Here is a 24,499-nt window from a genome sequence, read left to right as displayed (position 1 = left end):
ACCTGAATTTTAAGATGTTAAACCAGAAAAACACCTGAACAAGTAGCAAGTTGAACCCGTTCAGAGTCTGACATTAAATCAGGAGAAAATTTAATCCCAAAGGTCTGACTTGCTCTTGCTTAAAATTTCAACCACATTTCCACTCATGTTTTCGCTTTTTAAATTACAATAAAATAATGTTTCACAGCACCAAAACAAACACAGTCCTCTAAAATCAATAGATCAACTGAAGGTCCTGACTTACTGTATTTCCCAGAACTTTCAAACACATCTCAGCAGATATCATGAATTGAAATTTAAGCAAGAAAGGACCTTCCCTCCAGTTCTACGTCTTAAGCTTCCAATCTTTAAAACTACGGTTCATCCCACCTTGCCCATTCATTTCTGCCTGTAGGCACCACGGTCCTGTTATCACACTTGTTTTATGGCTCTTATCCAGGTTGTTTTCTCCTCACTAGATCGTAGAGCAACATACACCGCCTGTCAAAAGTTTTAGGACGCTTTCTTATTCATTTGAATAAGAAAGCCTCCTAAAACTTTTGACAGGGGTGTACGTTGCTCTACGATCTTTGGATACAAGTGTTGAAAAGCTCAATGAAAATGTAGAATTGTAGACATCCAGAACATCAAAACAAAAATTTTAAAAAATGAGCCGTCACGTCCGAAATGTTTTCCTCCCAGAACTCGGTTGCCATAGAGATTCCTGTCAGTAACTCAGGAGGAGAGCAGCTGATGCTGGACGTGAACCTGGAAGGAGATGATCTGAGCGGGGCCGACCGTGTCGCTGTTCCCCCGAGGGAGACTTTCACCTACAAAGCGACGTTCTCTCCTGAAAAAGTAGGAAAGAACACAGGCAGGTGAGACCCATTGCTCTCAAGCTGACCGGTCCTCCTGTAACAAAGCAGTCTGACGTTCAAAGTCAGCTCTGCTTTAAAGGCTCCTGTGACTCGTCTAAAAATCATTTTTACCTGAAACTGAGAGCATTTTGAGCCCATTCATAGCTGGGAATACAATGTGCTGCAGATGCACCCCCAGCAGTGTGTTTATCCGAGTTATGAATCTCCAGCATGAATCAGCATTTGCATTGGTTTGGTTTGTGTTTTCTGCCAGCGTGGTGTTCCAGTCCGAGCTGGTGGGGGAGTTCTGGTATCAGCTGGAGCTCTGTGCTCTTCCTCCTCCAGTCGTCACGCTACCACAGGCCTGCTGTCAGCTGGGCAAGTAGGTGCACACGCATCAACACACACCCTATGCAGAGCTATCGGCTATTAAAGAGCACCTAGAATTATCCCACAGCCGTCTGATTGTGTACTTGTGTATAAGAGATTATTAGGACACGATAAAGTTACTACAGGCGGGACAGTGCAGATTAATGAACGTACAGTCTCATAATAGTTCACACAAGATTGCTGCAAATAAGCCAGATTTAGCACAAGGCTGATTTCCATCTGTTGTCCCAAACATAAATAAAAAACATACAAGGTAACAGACGTATAAAAACAACATAGAAAGTAGGGTTAAACCTACCTTAAAGTGCTATTATCTGAGTAAAGTGCTTTCTATGCAGTGCTTGTTATAAAGTGCTGTCAGTGAACATGCTTGTTGTAAGATCCTCTGGAGATACGTTCACATTTGTGGCATTACTCTTTTTAAAATGACATCTACATCTCACTCTACATTGGAAAATCCAGAATTGATTTACTCTGCTGTTCAAAAGTCTGGGGTCACTCAAGCAATTTGATGTTTTCCATAAAAACTCACACTTTTATCCATGTTCTAACATAACTGAACAAAGGTTTTCTAATCATCAATGAGCCTTTCAACAGCATTAGCTAACACAATGTAGCATTAGAACACAGGAGTGATGGTTGCTGGAAATGTTCCTCTGTACCCCTATGGAGATATTCCATTAAACATTTCCACCTAGAATAGTCATTTACCACATTTACAATGTCTGGACTGGATTTATCATTCATTTAATGTGATCTTGATTGAAAAAAGACTGCTTTTCATTTCAAAAATGCAGACATTTCTAAGTGACCCCAAACTTTTAAATGCTAGTGTATGTATTTTAGGTTATTGAATTTAAAAATGATACAGATATCTCCATTGGAAACACACTTTATGGCCAATGCAGAATAGAAAAAGTGGTCTGCTACCTTGAAGAAAAGCCACAATTATTTTCCCTTCTGTGAATGGTAATACATCACATGACAAATCCTGCCCCAGCCCAATGCCTAATTCTGAATTCGAAATATTGCCGTCTAAAACATCTCAGGTCAGAACAGGATCTTTCGGCCATCTGTTGGATTTACCCCCTCTGTAGGAGAGCCACGGAGGTTCCCGCTGAGAACTCCTCTCTCACCGTGGTGGAGTGTGAAGCAGGCTGCCAGCTGCAAAAGAAGGTGGACGTGCTGCTCACGGGATGTTTGCCAGGAAATCAAGACCAAAGAGGACAGGAAGGTGATTTTTTTTCCGGTTTTGTTAGATCCCAGAAACATTCTTGGGTATCATTTTGACAAGAGTTGTGAAATGTTTTTAACTCCAGAATCAGAGAGAGCCCTAAATAATGACATTAGTTGGATATAATTTAGTATTATTAGATTGTCACCGAGCGAGTGTATTGATGATGAGAAGCCCGGGATCTGTTTAATGTTGCTCTACTGCATCGAGTCAATGCTGCACTCACAGGGAAGTTGAGGTAAAAGGTGTTCTTCAGTTTGATTATCATATTTTGATTCACGGTTTCATTGCTCCTCTGTAGTGTATTTTTTCTTTTGTACACCACACTCCCATTAAACTGGATTAATTATTCAAAAAAAAAACTTTGTCCATAAAGTGTTTAAGAATTACTTCCTGACAAAGTGCAGGAAACTTTGGGATAATCAATATGAAGTCTGCTTTTGGCAACATTTGTTAGCCATGAATGCCATTAGCATATTAATTGTGAAGCACACACAGTGCATATAAAAAAGTGTTTGAAAGTTTCTCCTTTTATTGATTTTCATCATTCAATCATGGTCAGTATAAACTGACCTTTCTGGAAAGAATTCACAGCAAGAAAGACCAGTTCATGTCAAAGCGATAAAGACATTTCTAATTCATGTCGATTCAGTATTAGAACGGAGATTGCAAAGTGAATATCGCTCATGTATGTGGTATGTGGATGGACAACAAGCTGACAAACGTATAAACAGCAGAATTATGTGCTGCATTTTAACAACTAGCATCAAATATTTGAAATAGTGGTCGTAGTTCTGAAGTGCTGCAGCTCATTTTGCTTCTTTTTGCAGCTCGCTCACAGCTTCCTGCTTCTTATTTTCGAACAGTTACGTGGATGATGAAAGAAGACTTCCTGTGTGAGGTGCGTTCCCGCGGTGAAGAGGAGCACCCTGGGGTGGAGGACTGCCTCTCCATCTCTGTTGAAGCAGCGAGGAGGGATCCTGAGACGGGCGTCGTTACGCTCACCCTTAATCTGGTCTACGCTCCCCTCAGGACATGCAGGTTACTGTTCCACACGCTAACTCAAACATGTAGCCGAGCGCACGGTGAAGGGAAATACACACTCAGATAGTCAGGTAATAAAGAGGAAGAATGTGCAGAGAAAAAGAAAGGAACAAAACACACAAACATCTGCGCTCACTGAGACGTACAAAAAGATGTAAATGTGCGCAAATACTTATTATGAGGGAGAGCTAAACCCACACAAACATAGAGTCAGAGAGGCACACGGATTTCTCAGAAGTTAAATCACTCAGAGAAACAAATATGCACACCTCCTCTGTGAGGGGAAAAAAACAATAGGATGCTAATAATAAGACAGAAAAACAACAACCACACACCGCACACAAACCACACAGCAGGAAGGGAAGCATCCAAACACAATCCTTTTTATTTGCTGCTCTCTCTTTCTCTCTCTGCTGTGTAAAGTACAAATAACACACTTGCACTGAACGTTGTGAGTAAACACTGCATTCATTTATCTCATCTCTCCTTCACTTCCCCCCATCTTCCCTCTCTCTTTCTCAGGTGGGTGTGTCCTCTGCATCCATTTATTACTGTCCACATGTGCTGAGTCTTAATGTTTGTTGCTAAATGCTGCTGCGTTCTCTTAAAGGTAAAGGGGAGGCTAGCTCATAGGTCAGATCCCCAAAGACGGTACATTCATTCTGCTGTGACCTGAAAACACATTTTGGTTTGCTTTTAGATTTAAGACACCTGCTGATGTATGTCTATTCAAGCCACATGTGATTTTGAAACTAAAATGTATAATGGTTATTATAGCCTTGCTAAAATGTCCGGCACTAGTGCTGGAAACACAGCAGATGAGCATTAACGCCCTTCCACCCACGTCGACCCGATGAAAAGCAACGTTTGTCTGGGAATGTGAGGATCGAGTCTGTCTCTCCACCTCAAGACCAGATCCTTGGCAGTTGAGAGGGGCCTGTGATTGAAGGATGCTGGTAGACCTGGACCAAAAGCTCTGCTCCCCACCTCAGATCGCATCCACCAACCTGTAATCAGACCTGGTGCTACGGTCAGCTTCTCTTTGTCATGTTTACGTCATTGAGCTCACAGTGTCCTGGGAGAGCTCAGTAGAGGAGGCCTATGAGCGCAAGAAGCTGAGCTATATCGAGCTTGCTGCCGATGCAAAACATCAATACTGGAAGGTGAGGGTCCAACCAGTAGAAGTAGGCTGCAGAGGATTTGTAGCCACCTCGACAATCAGGTTTCTCCAGGAGATGGGAGAAGGTGGGAAGAAGCACCACCAGACCATCAAGGACCTCTCTAGAGTAGCTGAAAAGAGAAGTCAGTGGCTGTGGATGAAGAGCAAGGACGCCACTTGGGCCTTGAAGTGAGTGGATCGCATTTAGGGGGTGAAACTGTGATGCTGGGGTTCACTGCTGAACCCACACCTACGGACAATTTAGAGTCACCAGTTAACCCCAGCATGTTTCTGGACTGTGGGAGGAATCTGGAGAACCTGGAGAAAAGCCACATACACCCCCCCGTCAAAAGTTTTAGGACACTGTCTCATTCAAATAAAGTACAACCTGTCCTACAACTTTTGACAGGGGGTGTATTTCATCACATGGATGTGATCAGGGCAGGACTCTGATCATACATGTGAAGTTTCAGGCAGATTGGAGCATGTTCAGGGCATTTACACAGCATTTGAAATTTCATGGCGAAGGATCAAAATTCCAGAGGCCACCACGGACACGCCCTTTGACTTTGGAAAAAGGTTTTAATAACTATGGATCATTAAGGCCTCCTGTATGTACTGACCCAATTTGAGGTGAATTGGAGTTTCCCCCTAGGAGGAGTTCGCTCTAGAAAAACATGAAAAATGGACAAAATCTGACATTCAACGCAAAATAGCTCACTTCCTGTTGGGTTTGGAATGTGGCTGTCACTGACTTTTTTGTTCAGCCTGATGTGCTGCATATGTGTACCACATTTGGTAGATACACCCCCTGTCAAAAGTTGTAGGACAGGTTCTACTTCATTTGAATGAGAAAGTGTCCTAAAACTTTTGACAGGGGGTGTATGCACTGGGGGAACACATAAACTCCACGCAGAAAGATCCCAGGAAGGCGAGGACACGAACGGAGAGGATCTTCTAGCTGTGAGGCGACAGTAGGCTAGTAGCAATATTTCAACCAGCAATCTTTTCATTCTTTCATTCGACTGCTTCGACATTTTACACACAAGATATGACAGGAATGAAATGAGCCACATCCTAATGTCTTGTCATTCTTTGTGAACCGTTAGGCAGCAGAACCCAATTACAGTAGACCTGACACTGATGAGAAAATGGAGAGAATTTCACCGTGAGAAGAATGAGGGGAGTGGGGGCGCTAATAATGAGAAATTATTTTTATAGTCACTTTGATCAAGTTGCATAAAATACAAATATTAAAACAAAGCGTGCAACAATTACCAGGGAGAAAGAGACCGTTTCCCCTGCTATGTACTTGATCAAACAAGCAATATATATGTATAAAATAAAGAAAATTACAGTTATTGGTGTGGTATTAATACTCCACCCACACCACACAAATCCCCAAATGAGGTAGAGTCTAACAACCGATCCAATCAGAGAAACCTCCAGGGCTGCATCTGTCTGAAACATGTCAGCGATTAATACAATCAGTGCATTGAGCTTTTATTTTCTTTCTTGTTTCTCTTACTCTCTGTCTCTCTTCCAGTTTTGGTTGAGATAAAAATGGTTCCCATGACTCAGCGACACCACCAGTCTCTCCAGTGCCCACGAATTACGTTAGCTGTAGCGATGGACTCTTAAACTAAGTGTTGTGTTAATTTTGTCAACAGTGATTTACAAGATATGTGGTGGGGGAATTATTGTTGTCCTCTGGCAATGTTAATTTGTGGCACCTTATCTTGATTGAGTTTGTGTTTGATGAAAATGTGTATTAGTTTTTTTTAAAAATTAGTTTTACTCAACAAAAACAAATCACCAATCCTTAGTTGGTCGGTACCATTTTCTTCTCATTTTTTGCATTTATTTACGCTGCCGTTCAAAAGTTTGGGGTCACTTAGAAATGACCTTAACTGTTTTTTTCAATAGATAGCATTAAATGAAAGATAAATCCAGTGTAGACATTGTTAATGTGGTAAATGACTTTTCTAGGTGGAAATGTTTAATGGAATATCTCCATAGGGGTACAGAGGAACATTTCCAGCAACCATCACTCCTGTGTTGTAATGCTACATTGTGTTAGCTAATGGTGTTGACAGGCTCATTGATGGTTAGAAAACCCTTGTGCAGTTATGTTAGCACATGGATAAAAGTGGGAAATTGTCTGGGAGACCTCAAACTTTTGAACGGCAGTGCAGACAGGTGTACATTTTTCTGACCCCTGTTGGTAATTAAACATTTCTTTGATCTCAGCACTTGGTGTCACTTTGGAAGTTTGTTGCCATCGAGGCTTAAACAAGCCCAATGAAATTCGATCGCCAATCCTCGAGGTCTAACAAGCACGCCGAGCGTATATTCATCCTCGTAACGCTTCTGTAGTTTTGCTGCTTGTCTTTGCTGGTGCATTGCTGCAAATCTTGACAGAGTATCGCCGTCTGCAAATCAATAGAATCGTGAGAATCCACTGCGATTTGCATCATTTATGAGAGGTAAATGGCTCAAAAGAGTTCAGAAATTCCACAGAATTTCTTTACCTGATGTTATTAGATCCATCTGTTTTGTTTGAGATGATTATTGGAGTCACCTCTCTCAATTTACTCCAACTTGCAGGGTGATGCCATTACTTACCTATTCTCTACTGTCGTTCTTACTGTACATTGCATGCGACATCCCGCTGAGTGAAAAGTGCATTCATTTATCAGCTCCTGTCTTCATCCATAGAGTCCATTAATGAGGCATGCCACGGTAGAATCAATACCACCGAGAGCTAATGACTTCTCCATGAGGAAATGACGGGGGGTGTGGTGCCGCTAATAGGCTCTTCCATTATCTATATGCTATTTCTCTGCCAGGAGTAGCGAGACGAGGAGGCCGAATATCATGAGCGGAAAGCGAGAATATTAAAGACCAGTTTGGTGAATCGTGTTTGTCAGGATAAATCGGAATGCTCAAATGGCACTTTTCAAGATAAATTAGACTGGAAGAATGATTTGGAGAAAAAAACAACAACAACAGACAAGTGGAACGCAGACTCTAAATCAAAGATGTGTGCTCAGGAGAATCAAATGTATGCAAGTTTTAGTTCAGTTAAAGCCCACTGCAATTCCCTGATTAGTTCCTTATAGCTGAATAGAGATAATCAGTAAAATCAGCTGCTGTGCTCACTGGATAAAAACTGAAACCTGCAGCTATAGGGATGGCAATGCACGGGTAATCCAGATGCAAACAACTCTACAAAAGAACTCTAACCATTTAATTGCTAGAGGATGAACCCTTATCACTTCTCCTGTGTTGCTGCAATAAGATTAGCATTAGCATAGCGGTCCTCTGACTTTCACTGTAGTTCCTAGTTCTTTATTAAATTATCCCCCCCCAAAAAAAAAACACATTTTGATGCGAACATTTGGTCAAAGAGGATGGATTGCAACAACTTTGATTGAACTTTTAAGACAAGTCAAGATGTGAAATGATTTCTGTACCATAAAGCTTTGGGTAGGAACATGGGCCTTAGTTTTTGTATGAACAGTCTCTCCCATGTCAGCCACTAAAGCTTGTAACTCCTTCACTGGAGTAATAGGTGTCTTGTTGGACTCCCTCAATGGCCGCTTTCTTGTCTAGTCAGATTTACACATGTGCTGCATTTCCTTCGTTTCTTAATGATGGATTTAGCTCAAGTCCAAGGGATAGTCAGTCATTGGAAATGTTCTTGTGCGTATCCTCAGACTTATGCTATTTAACAAATTTTTCACAGAGTTGCCTGGAGTGTACTTTGGTCTTCAAGGTCTGATTATAGCCAGGATTGACCTGTGAGTGTACCTTGCAGTTACAGGAGTCTTTATACTACAGTTACTTGAGATGAACTGCATTTAATTAACTGTGACTTCTAGCACCTATTGGTGAATTAGGTAGGTTACTGTAAAGAGGAGGGCCGCTCATTCAATCATTTATTTAACATTTTGAATGGATTTATGTTACTTGATTCAGAATTGTATTACTTTAGAATTGCATTGAAAGCTGACAGGATATTCAAAAAAAAAAAAAAACCTTGAAAGCATGAAACCCTGGAAGTCATGTTTTAGAGACTCATCGGCACAGTTCAGTTTCAACGTGGAAATGTTCAGTCATGACGCTGACTGCTTATTTTATTCATCTATGGCTATGTTAAGGAGGGGAAAACATGTATTTAAACCAGCAGAGATCTTTAAAAATCCAGTTAAACGGGTCATATCATCCACATCATTGTATAACTGTGTTTTGGCGCAGTGCTGGCTCTCAGTTATTCAGTCAGAGCCAGATTAAAGAAACAAATTAAGCCTTTTGTGTGTCTAATGTGTGTGTGTTCAGGAGCTCGGGGGTCCTGGCGGTGCAGTCTGTCTCTGGCCAGCTCTGGGAGTTCCCCATCACTCTCACTGCAACAAACCCTCAGGTGGATGATGTAATCCTCACCGAAACCACCGAGCTGGGCAAGACTTCAGCCGTGGGCTTCCGTCTGACCAGCACTTCCAGGTGTGTCTGTCCAGGTTTTCTAATGAATCAGCACAAACTACAATTCGTTACAACACGAGGTGGAGCACTAGAAAACCCGTGTTGGTGTCTAAACTCAGAGTTAAAAGTGCATGTTTTGATTTCTTGATAGTGCGTCTACTTCTGCAGTACAGTGACAATGAGAGTAATCAGTTTGATCATAGATTAAACATCATTTTTACACACAGAGAAGAGGAAACCCAGAGTCATCCGGCTGTCTTTGTATTCACTACCATGCAGTGTTTGAATGAACGGATGCAGAAGAGATATTCAGAGTGAAAGTAAGGTTGAAATTTTAGAACATGTGTCTCCAGGCGTTTCACGGTTATTTCTTCCCATTTCTTCTCTCGTTCACTCACTGCCTCTGTTGCTGTTTTCTCTTAGAGACCGACATTGTATGTTTTTGACATCACACAAAAGAACATTACAGGAATAGTCCATCCTTCACCCCAATGTTCATACGAGAGGCACCCAATGTTTGTTCTCTGTTGACGTTGGAACCAAAGGATCTAAACTCGGGAGCTGCTTGTATTTCCACTATATCTGAGGAATCCTAAAGATTCACACAAGCAAGCACCACAGCAACATTCAGCACTGGTTATTGTAGCTTAGTAGGGCACCACTGGAAGATAAAATGAGTAGAACAGGGATCATTCTGACTCTATAACTTAGTCGTACTAGTACCGTGGTTTTTGGTTGAAACTCTTGTTGAACCCTTGGAAAAGTTGCTGCAGTAGAAATATTCCCAAATATCCATACGTTTGTTCATCCACTCATGTTTTATGTATTCTTTCTGCAAATACTAAATTTGAAATGTTGCTTCCAGGAGGCCCAAGTCGTTCACAGCAGAGTTCCTTCCAGGCAGCAGCAGTGAGTTCACAGTGACTCCAGTCTCAGGGATTCTACCTCCTGTCGATTCCACTGGATTACTCTTTACCGTGTCCTTCACGCCCACCACCAGCTGCAAGAGGCACACAGCAAGACTGCTCATCCAGGTTTGTTTATTTCTCATTCATTTTTCTCTGTATTTGTGGTGCCTGTTTTCTGGTTTATGGTAACTAAAGGTCTTTGTTTCCTCTTTAAGGACCACTTCCTGTCTGAGTAGTTCCCAATTAACTCTGAGCCAGTTGCTGAGTTGCACAAACCACAAACAACTTATTGATTACTCATTGCTTAATTATGAATTACTGTTTTTGTGTATCTGCAAGTAACCTCATTACCTCATGATATCTGTCTATCTCTGTGTGCTATTAAGTAAAATAGCACTTGTATTATGTAAACTACACTTTATGTTTAAAATTTTGTTCTGGTTTGCAATCAGGGCACCACCCAGATCTGTTTAAATCAGGACATATAAGAGATGTTTATCAGGAATACTTCGGACTGAATATTCAGGACAGTTAGCAAATCTATTTTAAATACACAGGAGAACCAATGATAGTTATTCGCAGAAATGTGTATTAACTGCTGCTACAAGCAAACAATAAGACAACAATTACATAACAAACAACAGAGAGTGAGTGAATTCGTCCAGGCAAACACACCAATTAATAAACAGTGAACGTCGCCAGAAGCACTTGGCCAAACGACGATCAATTTCGAATCACTTTGGAATAGAGAAGTTAATTGTATTTTCTAAGGGAGAAAGTGATGCTTTCGTACCGACGCTGCAGTGTCAGTAGGAGGTGTGCAGGATGTGTTGCTGTGAGGATCCGCTGCATGAGTCGGTTCATCTCCTAAACATTTAAACGAAATTGTCAAATATCTAGCATCACTACTGATCTAAATTCCCACTGGACATCTGATTAAAATGGCAGCAGACATGACATTTATCTGAAACTGCTCCAGAGATAATAAACAAAAAGTGAAAATATGAACGCATACTTTTAATGTAGCTAAGAACATGAGCATATGCATTCAGCGATAAGGGAAATGAGGCTTTAGAATTACATATGCGTAGGATAAAAGTCTCTCTGTCCTCAGTAAATCAGTAAGCTCAACTTGAAAACTATTGAGTATAATTCAACACTTGTAATACACAAAAAGAATTCATGATTGAGTAATGAGTCATTTCTAGTTTGTGATGCTCAACATCTGGTTGGCAGTTAATTAAGAACTACTGACGGAGTAGCTCCTTTCCACATATGCTGATAAACTAATCACTACCTAATGATTTAGTAATACAGTAAATCCCAGTCTCTTCTCAGTATTATCACCTGTACAGTCCTCCTGTATTGTTCTTTGCATGCACCGTACTGTACTGTGTTTTCAAGAAGACTACAAACTTTTTTTGAACAAAATGAATTTCAGTGATTTACACAACTGTTCAAAGGTTTGGGGTCACTTAGAAATGTCCTTATTTTTGAAAGAATAGCAGTTTTTTACAACAAATATAACTTTAAATGAATCAGAAATCCAGTTATTTTAGCTGGAAATGGCTGGTTTTTAATGGAACAGCTACATCGGGGTGAAATCAGTCAATGTGAAAACAGAGGCTTTTTCTTCAGTCCTCTCTGTTCCCTACATTTCTGGGCGCTGACAGAAACCACCCTCAGAGAAATTAGAGGTCAGGAAGGGCAATAACGTTTTCACTAATAAGGTATAATACAATTTGCTCTACAGTTCCTAAATTCCCAAAACATTTGGACGTGTTGTGAAAATCATACATGACTGTTCAAGAGTTTGGGGTCAAAAAAAGCACTTTCTTTCAATGAAGATAACATTAAATTGATGATAAATCCAGTCTAGACATTGTTAATGTGGTAAATGACTGTTCTAGCTGTAAATGTTTAATGGAATATCTCCATAGGGGTACAGAGGAACATTTCCAGCAACCATCACTCCTGTGTTCTAATGCTACATTGTGTTAGCTAATGCTGTTGAAAGGCTCATTGATGATTAGAAAACCCTTGTGCAGTTATGTTAGCACATGGATAAAAGTGTGAGTTTTACTGGAAAACATGAAACCATCTGGGTGACCCCAAACTTTTGAATGATAGTGTACACATTAACTTTTTCTTTACGACTGACTTCTTGCTGTTTTTATTCCAGACAGCGGACATGCGGTGGACTTACGAGGTGAGAGGGAAAACCCCCGATGATTCCCCGCCTCTCTGCAACACGTCCACCAATGGCAGCTCTCCTGTGCTCCGTCCACCCAAAGAACGGAACTTCGTGGTCCGGAACCTTCGACTTCCCTCCCTGGCTAACTCGTCTCCTCTCAAAGTCCGCAGATAAAAAGCATCCTCACTCTCCCACATGCAACCAAGACTCTTATTTTCTTTCTCTTTTGTCAGTTTTATAATTCGACTTATCGCCATGGTGATTTTTATCGATCTGTATGAACCATGCTCCGTCACTTTTGATAGAAAGACGAGTTTATATTTTGAAAATGAGCTGTAATTTGGACAAGAACATTACCACGCTGATGATGATGGGCTTCTCTCTTTTTCCTGCTTTGCCTAAAAATGCTTCATTAGTCATATTAGTGTTTCTCGTCAGCTGGTCTAATGGGCTATTTCCTCCAATACCGGGACGGTTTTCGTCTCCGTTGTGGCAGCTGATTGAAATCCGGCATCTAGATTGTATTTCTACTGTTCTTTTCTGTTCCTGTTCCTGTCCTTCTTCACAATTAGTAAAGAAGGAGGAAAATCTATACGGGATATAAGGGACGTTTATCTCATCAGCGTAATTCATGAAAAGAGTCCGGCGTGTGTGAAGTTTTACTCGTTCAGCAGGTATCAGATTTATGTCGAGCAATAAATGCTAGTAATGGTTATGATATCCCTATTATGCCTCAGAGTCCACTTTAAGTAAAATGTTACCAGCCTTGTTTTATTCCTTCCTTCCCTCATGCTGTTCTGTTAGATAGAAGAGAGACTCGGGCCATAAATTAGGTTCACCTCCACCGGCTGGTCCACGCATATTCCAGCCTTCTATTATATTACGCTAACCAGGACAACCTTGAAACACACCCAAAACCCCAGTCTTCCATTTAATAATCAAACCTCATGAGGCTTAAGAGGCTGTCCACCGTGGGCCCGTGTGCATGCAAATGCAGCCTGCACAGTTCAGATCCACTGTAAATCTCTGCTGCATTTTCTGGCAGGAATTTTTAATAAGTTGTCTCAGCGAGATATCTCGGATTACAGTACAGTTTCCTCAGTACTTAAATCCATTAAATACACAGCGCCTGTAAGTATTCGCCTCCCAAGAAGTTACATTTTCTTATTGTTTTGCAACATTAAATGAAAGTAGATTATCTGAAGGATGAAATCTTTAAGAAAAAAATGACCTTGCACTGAGCACAGGCGTGTGTTATGTATGTGTGCGCTATGTACAGATACTGAATCACGTCACCTAAATATGTAGCGGGCGTCGGGAATTGATGGGACTCAGAAACACCCCCACAGTTTAATCAGTTCTTCCTTGGATCATTTCCGACAGATAAGTCCTGATAAGTCCTCAGAGGTGGATTTGTAGCAGGATCACAATCAGCTGATGTAGTGTTCTCTTGTTGTCATGGTTACAGTGACGCCCGTGGCGCTATCTCACATTGATACAGAAATCTTTAACAAATCTCCACATTTGACTGAAATTATTAGAAAGTTATCCCGAACTTGCTCAAATAGTTCTCTTTTAGTGTTCACTGTCTGTTCAAAATGAGTTAAACATCGAGAAAAGCTTCGAAGGTTTCCAAAAATGACTAAAATCAATCAAAACGCGTCCAGAATGTTCTCTAAATGTTGTCAGCATTTGTAAATAATGACCTGAAATGTGTGCAAAATGACTTGAAAGTACTCAAATTAGTCCAGAACTCGCTCAAAAAACTCTCCTTAACTGTTCAAAATCTGTCCAAAATAAGTTTCCTGTCTGGGATGGCTGAGAAGGGTAAAAAAAAAAACTGAGTTGAAATGGGTCCAAAATGACTTTAAAATATCTTCAAACTATTAAAATGTTCTTTTAAAAGTAGGAATTAGTTACAGTTACAGTTTTCTAAACATTCATGTTCTGCAGCGGTGGATTTGTAGTAAGATCACAATCAGCTGATATAGTGTTCACCTGTTGTCATGGTTACAGTGACAGCGTGGCGATATCTCACAATGATACAGAAATCTTTAACAAATCCATGGATCCACTCTATAAGTTGCTTCACTGCCAAAATCTAATCACCTTGTGTCATTTCTGAGCTTCCCTGAAAATTTCATCCAAATCTGTTAGTTTGTTTTTAAGTAATGTTGCTAACAGACAGACAGACAGACAGACAGACAAAGGTACGTTGATTGTCACATAACTCCACCATTCATTGGCCGAATAATAAATATTAACTAATCAAAATGAATTATAAATCTGAAATAATTCCAATTTTTTAAATGTGTGCACCTTTAATAATCATACAGTGCAGTATGATTTTTAAAGGTCACGAAAGTCTGATGACAGCTCTGGCAACATCCTGCTGTAGAGAAGCGCCTCTGCAGACTCTAAGAGCAGTAAACTAACCGAGTTAAACTACAGAGAGATCCTGGAGGTAAATATGATGCTGCCTGGCGGATGACTGCCACTTAGCTAGCAAGACAATGCGCTCCAGCTTAAAGCCGGATTGCTGCAGAAATGATTTCAAAACAATAATGTGAATCTCCTGGAGTCGCCTGCTCAGAGTCTGCATCTCACAACTGAAACTTTAAACAGCCTGTTTATTCCCAATCACCCAGCTGCCCTGACAGAGCTGAGCAGGGCTATCAAGGAGACTGAATTGCTTCAGTTTGTTCAACATGTCATTGTGTGGATATGCGTTTGTGTCTCTACTTTTCTGTGTCCTCACACGGAGCTGTCCTGTGATTCACCTTGTGCCTGTGGAATTATTCACAAGGCAGTTACGCTCGGTTATGCGTCCATTAAGCACCATCTGCAGCCTGCTGGGGTGAGGATGGAGGGAGGGAGGAAAGGATAGATGACGAAAAGAAGAGGCAGGATGAGAGGTGGGATGTGGGCGGAGTTAACAGCTGATGGAAGGAGGGAAAGGGATGAGAGAGTAAGAAAGGAAAGGACTGCAGATAAAGTAAAAGAAGGCGTTAGGTTGAGGATGATGGGAAGACGCACTCTGCATGTGTTTTACATTTGAGAGAAATCAAGAAAAAGAGTGTGTGTGTCGACAGAAGGCCATGCATCTCCCTCACTTTGCATACGGAGGGTGTGTGTCTGTGTGTGCAATTTTTGATTCCTGTCCATAGATTACCTGCAGAAATGAGCTCGCCTTCCTCAGCCGGTGCGTTTCCCCGGCAACAGATGCGCCAGGCCAGCAGTAATTGGAGGAGGGTCTGGTACGTTCCCCGCAGAGACAAGAGATCACACCGAAGTCAGACTCGTACTAATGACAAGCTGCCAAGTGCTGAGCAGAACAAAGCACTGACCTCCGCACAAAACAAGATCCTCGGCGCTCAGCTTCACTTTCTAGTCGTAGAATGTGAAGGCTTCAGCTTGTCAGAGTTGTGCAGCGCCGCTTAACAGCTGCACAGTAATCCACAGACGTGTGATCTGCTTCTGTTGAGCTGTGGAGATACGTGTAAGAGCACGTTTCTGACAAAGCTACAGATTTGTTGAACAGATTTCACATGGGTCCAACAGACAAAATGTTGATGTTTATCCAGAATACCTCCTGGAAACTGCACCAGAACGTAAACCGGGACTAGAAGCACTTGCACTACAGAACAGAACTGAAAGATTTATGAAATTTCTCACACTGACTGTCAGTGTGGTGATGAATTGCTCTTAGCAGCTGAAAAGTAGAAATTGTAATAATATATTGGAGTTTTTTGACAGTTCTGCGCTGAAACACGAGGCGGTGTAAAGCCATGATTATATTTCATTATGTTACTCTGCAGAAGTGGACATTGATAGCTGTAAATGACACAAGATGTGTTCTGTCTGAAAGGGCTTTTTAGCTTTATTTGTTTCTAAGGGTTTTGCAATCTCCTGAAGTCTTTGCAGATAAAGCCCAAATACTGTGACCAAACTACTGCACATACACTAGGGGGGTCACCCAGACAATTCCACGAAAAATCACACTTTTATCCATGTGCTAACATAACTGCACGAGGGTTTTCTAATCATCAATGAGCCTTTCAACACCATTAGCTAACACAATGTAGCATTAGAACACAGGAGTGATGGTTGCTGGAAATGTTCCTCTGTACCCCTATGGAGATATTCCATTAAACATTTACAGCTAGAACAGTCATTTACCACATTAACAATGGCCAGATTGGATTTATCATTCATTTAATGTTATCTTAATTGGAAAAAAAATACTGCTTTTCTTTCAACCACAAGGATATTTTGAAGTGTCCATGGTGTCTGAAGCCGTCTACGTCCACGGTTAGAGATAATCAAACCTTAAGTTATTAGTGATAAATACAATGTGCTGGTTTCCCATTAATCACAAGACACTGTTGCTGAAGATGGCAGAATCTAATCAGTAAACTCTGATTCTTTATTGTTTTCTAAGTCTGTGCTGTGGACATGAGTGACAGTCGGGTTGTTCTGCCTGCTTCTCGTTGCTGGAGGTATCGTGTTTCTCTGCCTTCCACTTCAGAACACTCCAGTAGTTTTATGTTTTGGTTTCAGGTCTGAGAACATGTTTGGTCAGGTCATAGTTGTCAGTGTCTGCTCCTTCTTTTAATTTCTTCTTGACTTAGTGAGCTTTGATTGTGATCATCCTCGTTCAGTAACGGGGCGACACCAATCGAGATAAACGAGCATGGGTTGGTGGGTTCCATTACGATGACCAAGGACAAAACAACAGAAGGCTGAGGTGAACAAGACCTACATCAGGAAGGATCCCATCGATGTCCCTGAACGTTTGGGACCTGATGCCGAGGAAGCAGACTGTGACCATAGATCTTCTGAAAGACGATTTCCCTGAAGTTGATTTATCGAGGCTTGTCAACAGATTTGGATCTCCAAAGCCAAAAGTCTACGCCAGTAAAGAGTCCATTTCCCTTATTAAGTGATCTACACCAACCTAAACCTGATTTATTTTTTTTGCTTCTACTGTCACACAGGTGTCCTGAAGGATGAAGCTGTGATGGGACTCCTTGATAGACACTTGAGACTAGGGATGGGTATCGTTAGGTTTTTCATGAATCCGATTCCGATTCCGGTTCTGCTTATCGATTCCGGTGCCAAACGATTCCTTAATACGATAATCGTATTAAGGAATCGGATTCATGAAAAACCTAACGATACCCATCCCTACTTGAGACGCTGGCCTACTGGAGCTCTACAACGAGGTTCATGACAACAGCCATAAGGAACATCTTGGCTATAGACATGCATTTTGTTCTTGATGCATTGCAGAGCTTTTAATTTGTCTAACGTATATATTGGGTTGACTTTACTTGAAGTGTTTACTATAAAAGAAAATCTTGTCAGTTTTGGACTTGGCACAGGCAGACTGTAATAAACTAATTAAATTAGTAAAAAATAAGATTGACTGGGACACCCGTACCTCATTGTGCATCTATAAATGTTATCTGCTCATTTTGCACTGATGCAGTCCCATAGCAGCAGTCTCCCACCTCTGTGTTTCACATTCGACTCTTTGCAGTCACTGCGGTACTCCCGGCGAGGTCCATGCTGCAAAAATGGATTTTCTGCTTTCATCTGACAAAAATAATGTGCTGCCAGTCACCAGCCGTGCTTTTCATGTCCTTTGGCTTCATCTCGCCGCTCTGTGAGAAATCGTTGTCGTCTTTGTCGATGTGAAACGGCAGATAACCTTTGTCAAGCCGGACACATTTAACTTCTGTTTTTCAAAGCACGTCTGCATACATAGAAGAAATGTGCATGGCATCCTTTTTCATCTTGCACATATTGTGAAGTACTGCACAGATACAATGATACAAAGTCCGTGTGGGAACATAATCGCCGGGAATCTTCTTTTCTATTGTTCATGTGCTTTTTAGGGAGTCTAGTGGTGGAGGCAGATGAGCCTGGTTCTGTCTGAGTTTTCATTTGGTTTCCTTCCCACCAACTTTGGATTGTTGGGTTTTCTGGTCTGTTTATAATCTATAGGGGCTATACTTTATGATGCTAAGTGCTATGAGATGACACGTGTTGTGAATTTGCACTATATAAACAATTTGAATTGAAATTTAGTCTCATGATTCCTCAGACATGATTAAGATCTCTTATTTTATTGACGAATGATCCGAGTTTGTTGCCTAGTACTGCTCATGTGTCCGAAGTTCTTCCTCCTCAAGTCTTTCAGCCAACTGGAATCCTCTAACTGTAATTATTGACTGGGAAATTGGCAAGATGATGGGCTGTCCGTTGCTGTTTGTGTTGGAAGCTTGGGATGTCAGGGGCTTTTTTGTTTCTAATTTTTCTTTGGCAAAAGGATATGTCTCCAAAGAACCAAGGCCTAATGATGGGAACAGATTGGAAGGAGGGAGACTTTGTTTTTGTGTTGAGTTTTGGGAAATTACAACTTGTTTTTGTTCTACTGGAAGAGCACCATTATCTACCATTATGACTATATTCAGTAAATGCCTTCAAAATATGAGCATTAAACATGGAATAATCAGCACAAGTGAATGGGTTTCTCCACTCTACTTAACTCATGTACTGCTACAGGCCAGGAGACAGTTTGTCTGGAGCCTAATGCCATCCAAATGCTCAAATATCACAGCAGCGCCATATTTACATTTGAATAAATGAGTCTGTAATAACCCTCCTGTTGTCTTCATTTACGGGCACCAAAAATATTGTTTCCTTGTCTGAAAAAAAAATCCAAAAATTCAGCAAAATAAATTCTCCAAATTTCTGAAAATTTGCTAAACCTTAAGGAAGAAAATTTCAATAATTCCTTAAAAGGTTCCCTTAAAAGTTTTATTTTAAAAAATCCCCCAAATGTGGCAAGAAATTTGTTGTAAATATGTTAAAAAAATGAGTAAAAATCTTCCAAGAATATCCTCCAAAGTGATTACATAAATATCAGTAAAACTTCTAATATTTATAAATATATATAAAAATTTTGTGTGATTGTTCTTAAATAAACTTTTTTTAACATTTCTTTTTTTTTTCACCAAAAAATGTTTGATTAAAATCCCAAAAATGTTGAAAATGTGGAAGTTTCATTGTGAAAATATATATTTTTTACCACATTTTCAGACTTTAGAATGGAATTTTGACCTGCATGATGACACGAGGGTTGAAGTAAACTTATGTGGGATGCTAACGTTGCTAAGACTTTACAGACGCCTGAGTGAAAGCTATTCCAGCAACCATTTCTATTTTGACAAGGGAAGGTTTTCCCTCCGGCTCCGTCTTCCAGCGGCTCATCCACACAATGGATTTAGCGACGCCACACTGACTGACGGCTTGTTCTCATGTGCAGGTTTGTTTAGCTTGTCACATTTAAGACTTCCAGTAAAGCGAAAAAAACAGATCCTGAGAATGAAGACATTTTAGATTTCAAACAACTTTGATGTCTTCCGACAGGCGAGCCATATGGCGCTGCGTTAACTAATCCCTCTCATTTCGCACACATTCCTAAATGGATTATCGACTTGGCTGCTTAGTACTATTTCATTTTCATTCCGTCACAGAGTCCTATCCCCGACCATCACTCACGCAGGGATTCAATTAGCATGGCGGTAATTAAGCAGGGCCTGGCTTCTCCCTGAAAAGCACACGCAGTTATTTGACAGCCAGCCAAAAATGTGTATGCGGATTTGTGTTGCGTGTGTCAGACAGAAGGAGTGGGTGATTAAAGAGTGAAAGAGGAAGATACTGTTCCGCTCAGCACTTGTCAGCTCGTGTGATATCGTCCTCACTTGTCGCTAAGCAAAGTAATTGTTTTAACCAACAAAGCAGACACAGCAACTGTGAAGTTTACTGTGCAGAAATCTGTAACCATAACGACATTAACTAATTATGTCTTTGTTTGATTTGAGTTACTCGTTTTTATCAGTCATGCAGGAAGTGCAGCATTTGGTTCCTTTTAAATTTGGAGTGAAGATGCTGAATGTATTGATCTTCAAAGGGAAAATGGGTCAAAAAGGAGGCCAGTACAGGACTTGACACTCTATAGAGTATATCTTAGACTGGCCACAGAAAGATTATTGTAGACAAATGTAGGCGTGCCTAAAGGAGTTTTATCATTTTCATTTGAACGATCAGTTGGTTCCGCTCCACCAACGGTTGTGTGATCTTTGGTTTTGGGCTACATGCGGACACTCTTGGACATTTGTGGATGAGTTTTAAGTCACCAGAACCCTTGTAGATGCGGAAAACTTGAATTGGCCTCCAGTTTTTTGTGACCAATAAAAACTAGCACATCTCACCTAAACACTAGTGACAAACACGACCAGTCAAAGGTTTTAGAGCGTCCCAGCTTTTCCATGTTTTGACATTCCCGTAGTTCAAGTCCAATAAATAGCTCGAAATGATAAGTAAATGGTTGAAAAATAAAAAGAAAGGTAAGGTTGATTTTTTTTTCTGAATGTTCTTAAAGAAACATTTATTTTTAACATTTCTTTTTTTCCCACCAAAAAATGTTCAAAAATTTCCTGAGAATGTGGAAAATGTAGAAGTTTCACTGTAAATATATACATGTTTTCCCCATTTTCAAACTTTTAAATGGGTCAATTTGACCCGCAGGCTGCACAGTGGGCTAGTGGTTACTACTTTGGCCTTGCAGCAAGAAGATCCCCGGTTCAAATCCCAGCCTGGGATCTTTCTGCATGGAGTTTGCATGTTCTCCCTGTGCATGCGTGGGTTTTCTCCGGGTACTCCGGCTTCCTCCCACAGTCCAAAAATATGCTGAGGTTAATTGGTTACTCTAAATTGCCCGTGAGTGTGATTGTGTGTCTGTATATGTAGCCCTGTGACAGACTGGTGACCTGTCCAGGGTGTCCCCTGCCTTCACCAGAGTCAGCTGGGATAGACTCCAGCACCCCCCATGACCCTAGTGAGGATAAAGTGGTGTATAGAGGATGGATGGATGGAAGTAGTTCAAGTCCAATAAATAGCTCGAAATGATACAAAAGTAAGGTGGTTTTAAAAAAAAGAAAGGTAAGGTTGATTTTTTTCTGAATGTTCTTCAAGAAACATTTATTTTTAACTTTTTTTTCCCACCAAAAAATGTTCAAAAATTTCCCAAACATGTGGAAAATGTGGAAGTTTCACTGTAAATATATATATATATATATGTTTTCCACATTTTCAAACTTTCAAATGGGTCAATTAGACCCACAGGACAACAGTAGAGTTAATGTCAACCAGCATGTCTCTCTACATCCCATCCAGCTGTTTTTCGTTGTGTAATCTGATGTAATGACGCTGCTTAATATTCCTACCAGAGCAGTAATTCTGTGAACTTACTTGTCAGTCAGATATCTACAGTACATGCAGAGATTCCAAGTAATTCCCAGGCGATCCTGTGGTGTTATGACACAGGAGAACGGCCTGCTGTCTGTCTCCATCCCTCACCTGCTAGTCTCAGTAGCCCATCGAGCATCGGCCTCGTTTCCCACCGAAACAAGTGCTTGGTTCTTTGAAGTGAAATCTAATTATTGCTGCGGCTCTTCTCCATGAATACTGTGTGCTTGTGTCTACACTCATGCCTCTGAGTGTGTGTGTGAGTGTGTGTGTGAGCGTACACCTATCAAAACTCCCTCTGGTGAACATGACAGAAGAGACGGGGAGAAAGAACAAGCTGCTCAACCCCGGCTTTCATCTCCTCTCCCTTTTTACTGCCTGAAAACTCGGCTCCGACACATGAATGCGAGACAATATCTGCTTCATGCCGCTGATGATTGAAGAAGTTGTGACTGTGAGCGTTTGACAAAGCAACACTTGGGCGTGATGGACAGCGAGCACGTGTCGGTTTTGGTTGAAGTCAGCAGATTTGAAGACTTGACGGATTCTGAGACGTGTCGGCGTGTTTGTTTTCGTTTAAAACTGTTACTGGCGTCTGAAGATCTGGTTGTGTGATGAGCGAGTATCGAGCGTTTACTCGGCACCTGGGCCTCGTCTCCGTTACCGGTGGAGACAGAGAGCTGGGAACGCTTGGCAGCAGGATATGAAATATGCTAATGAACCGATTTAATAACCCATCATCGCGCATGCAGCGGGGAGAAAATGAAAAACTTTGCGAGGGATGATCTTATTCTCAAAGAGGGCAACGTTTGCTGCTGCTGCGTTGAGACATTATGCAGAAAGCTATTTAATTTCTTCGGGAGGTGCTCGTACAGTCTTTACATAACATCTCTCAGCTGTTTATGTCTACAGAAAGGGAGTGCACGTTCCAAAAGCCTCCTATTCAAACCACTCTTGTACTCTCCATGCCATGAAGGCCCCTTCTAAAGACTTCTTTCTTTTCTAGGGCTGGCCCGAATAGTGATTTCTGGCCTCCGAATATTCGGGCCCTATTAAAGACGAATATCCGAATATTTGTTCCGCCCCCTAACGTCCGACGTTTTGTCTTCAGTTAAACTGAAGAATTCCCAAACAGCGGAGGTCTTCAGCATCTTGTCTTGTGTTTATGCAACGAAGTGAAGCGTGACGTCAGAGTCGGCAGCAACCCGGCCATTCAGGTGGTGGTAAGAAACACGAATGGATGAGCCGAGATGAGTCGAACACGACAGGATGAGCCGAAGGGCGAATATCCGGATACCGCCGTAGTGAACGAATATTCGGATATTCGGGATATTCGGGTCCAGCCCTATTCTTTTCAAGTAGAGAGAGTTCTCATCCTGTCACATTATTATGTGCTTTGTTTTTGCTTGTTATAGACCACATACCAGTCCCAATGTTTGAATACTTTCCACATTCTTGTTCTGTAACTCTTAATTGGTTCATTCACATAAATTCATCCAATCAAATGTTATATCTGGTCTCGAGAACTATATCAAGCTTCACGTATCTGTTAGCATGTGAGCTGTAATCGCTGTACTTACGTCACTTTCCAGAAGCGGGAGATAACGCGGGTTGATAAGAGAACGGATGAGACACAGGGCACGTGTAAAAATAACAAAATGAGGACAGAATAAAGTGTTCGAAGAAGTTTCACTCTCAGTTCTTGGAAGTTTGCTGCAGTTTGGTGTTTATTGGTATTCCATCATACGGTGGGATTACCGACACACAGAATGAATCTGTGAAGGTAAACCGACCAAGAGCATCCGCAGAGTCCACATTTTAGGGATGTCAGAGGGAAACGACCGTGTTTCATTGTGTCTGTATGGAAGCTGTACAGTAAATCTTAGAAATACTGAAGTTATAAAATTGTGTGTTTTTTCCTCCGTCGGGTCAAAGGGTGCTGGAGTCGATCCCTGACATGTCGCTAGTCTATCACAGGGCCAATACAGACAGACAACCTGACACATTTACACCTACAGACAATCCAGAATCTCCAGTTAACCTCAGTGGGTTTGTGGACTGTGGGAGGAAGCCGGAGCCGATGACTTTACTGCAGATCTCTTGGTTCCACCAGATGAGACTGAATAACAGCAAAACAACTTGTTGGTTTTAAGATGAGCTTAATTTATATTCATATCCTTACAGTTAAAAAAAGTCATTATTTAATATTTCTTTCTCATAATCGTGAGACATTTAGTTGAAATGATTATTCCTGTTCTCTTGTCTTTGTATTATAGGTTTCCCTGACATCAGATTTTGGAATCATTTTCAAACATTTTCCTTCAATGATCAATTCATGTATAGATCAAATCAAACTTTATTTCGTCTTATTGAATCACTGTAACCTCTCCTCGGCTTTTGAAATTTTGACGATCACTTTGACCTGTGTATAAATTGTCATAGTTTTGCTCACCTTTAACTTTCTGTTTCTCCTTCCCTCTAACATTATTTCAGAGGTGATTAACAGAGCTCTTCTTGGAGCTGCACAGTTCATTGTCTGGTGTTGTTTTTCACCTTTATTGATCCGAGGGAGATTCACTGAGCAGCACTCTCTATTTAAAGCGGGTCCTTGTCTCTACAATCCCTCCCTGGCCTGCAGTTCCACTCAGACACAACCAGGTGCAGCAACAATCTGCCACCGTTCACCTCTGAGAAAGTCCAGGAGAAGTTGTGCAGGAGTACAAGCAGATGTTCGAGGAGACCAGAGTTTACTGTTCACTTTCCCATCTGGTCCTGAGGTTTAAACACTCCACCTATGTGCTTTCAGTAGGGAACCATCTGGAGCTTAAAGAAAAAGTGCAATTATTTATTTATTTTTTGTCACGGCAGAAGATTAAAAGTTAGTATATTTCTAAAAAAAAAATGTATTTGAGCCCACAGTGTTTGTATGATTGT

General features: G+C 41.1%; 1 protein-coding gene across 9 annotated transcripts in view; it reads left to right on the top strand.

Annotated features, from left to right (window-relative positions):
- Positions 1–13,021, top strand: part of LOC110956466 (cilia and flagella-associated protein 47) — a 51,765-nt gene extending 38,744 nt beyond the window's left edge. For 7 of the 9 annotated variants that reach the window (XM_051943278.1, XM_051943275.1, XM_051943274.1 and 4 more), the window contains 7 exons: positions 682–857; positions 1,111–1,218; positions 2,276–2,460; positions 3,327–3,501; positions 9,005–9,166; positions 10,011–10,179; positions 12,236–13,021. In XM_051943278.1, the coding sequence (XP_051799238.1) occupies positions 682–857; positions 1,111–1,218; positions 2,276–2,460; positions 3,327–3,501; positions 9,005–9,166; positions 10,011–10,179; positions 12,236–12,421 (1,161 nt within the window). In that variant the 3' untranslated portion in view covers positions 12,422–13,021. Of the gene's footprint in view, positions 1–681; positions 858–1,110; positions 1,219–2,275; positions 2,461–3,326; positions 3,502–4,026; positions 6,913–9,004; positions 9,167–10,010; positions 10,180–12,235 lie in introns of those variants that run through there. The other 2 variants (XM_051943273.1, XM_051943276.1) reach the window with 2 other exon arrangements.
- Positions 13,022–24,499: the final 11,478 nt, after the last annotated feature.

This window comes from Acanthochromis polyacanthus, chromosome 22, assembly GCF_021347895.1.
Source record: "Acanthochromis polyacanthus isolate Apoly-LR-REF ecotype Palm Island chromosome 22, KAUST_Apoly_ChrSc, whole genome shotgun sequence".
Lineage (NCBI taxonomy): Eukaryota > Metazoa > Chordata > Actinopteri > Pomacentridae > Acanthochromis > Acanthochromis polyacanthus.
Note: the sequence above shows the minus strand (reverse complement) of the source record. Positions and strands in the feature narration are given on the sequence as shown.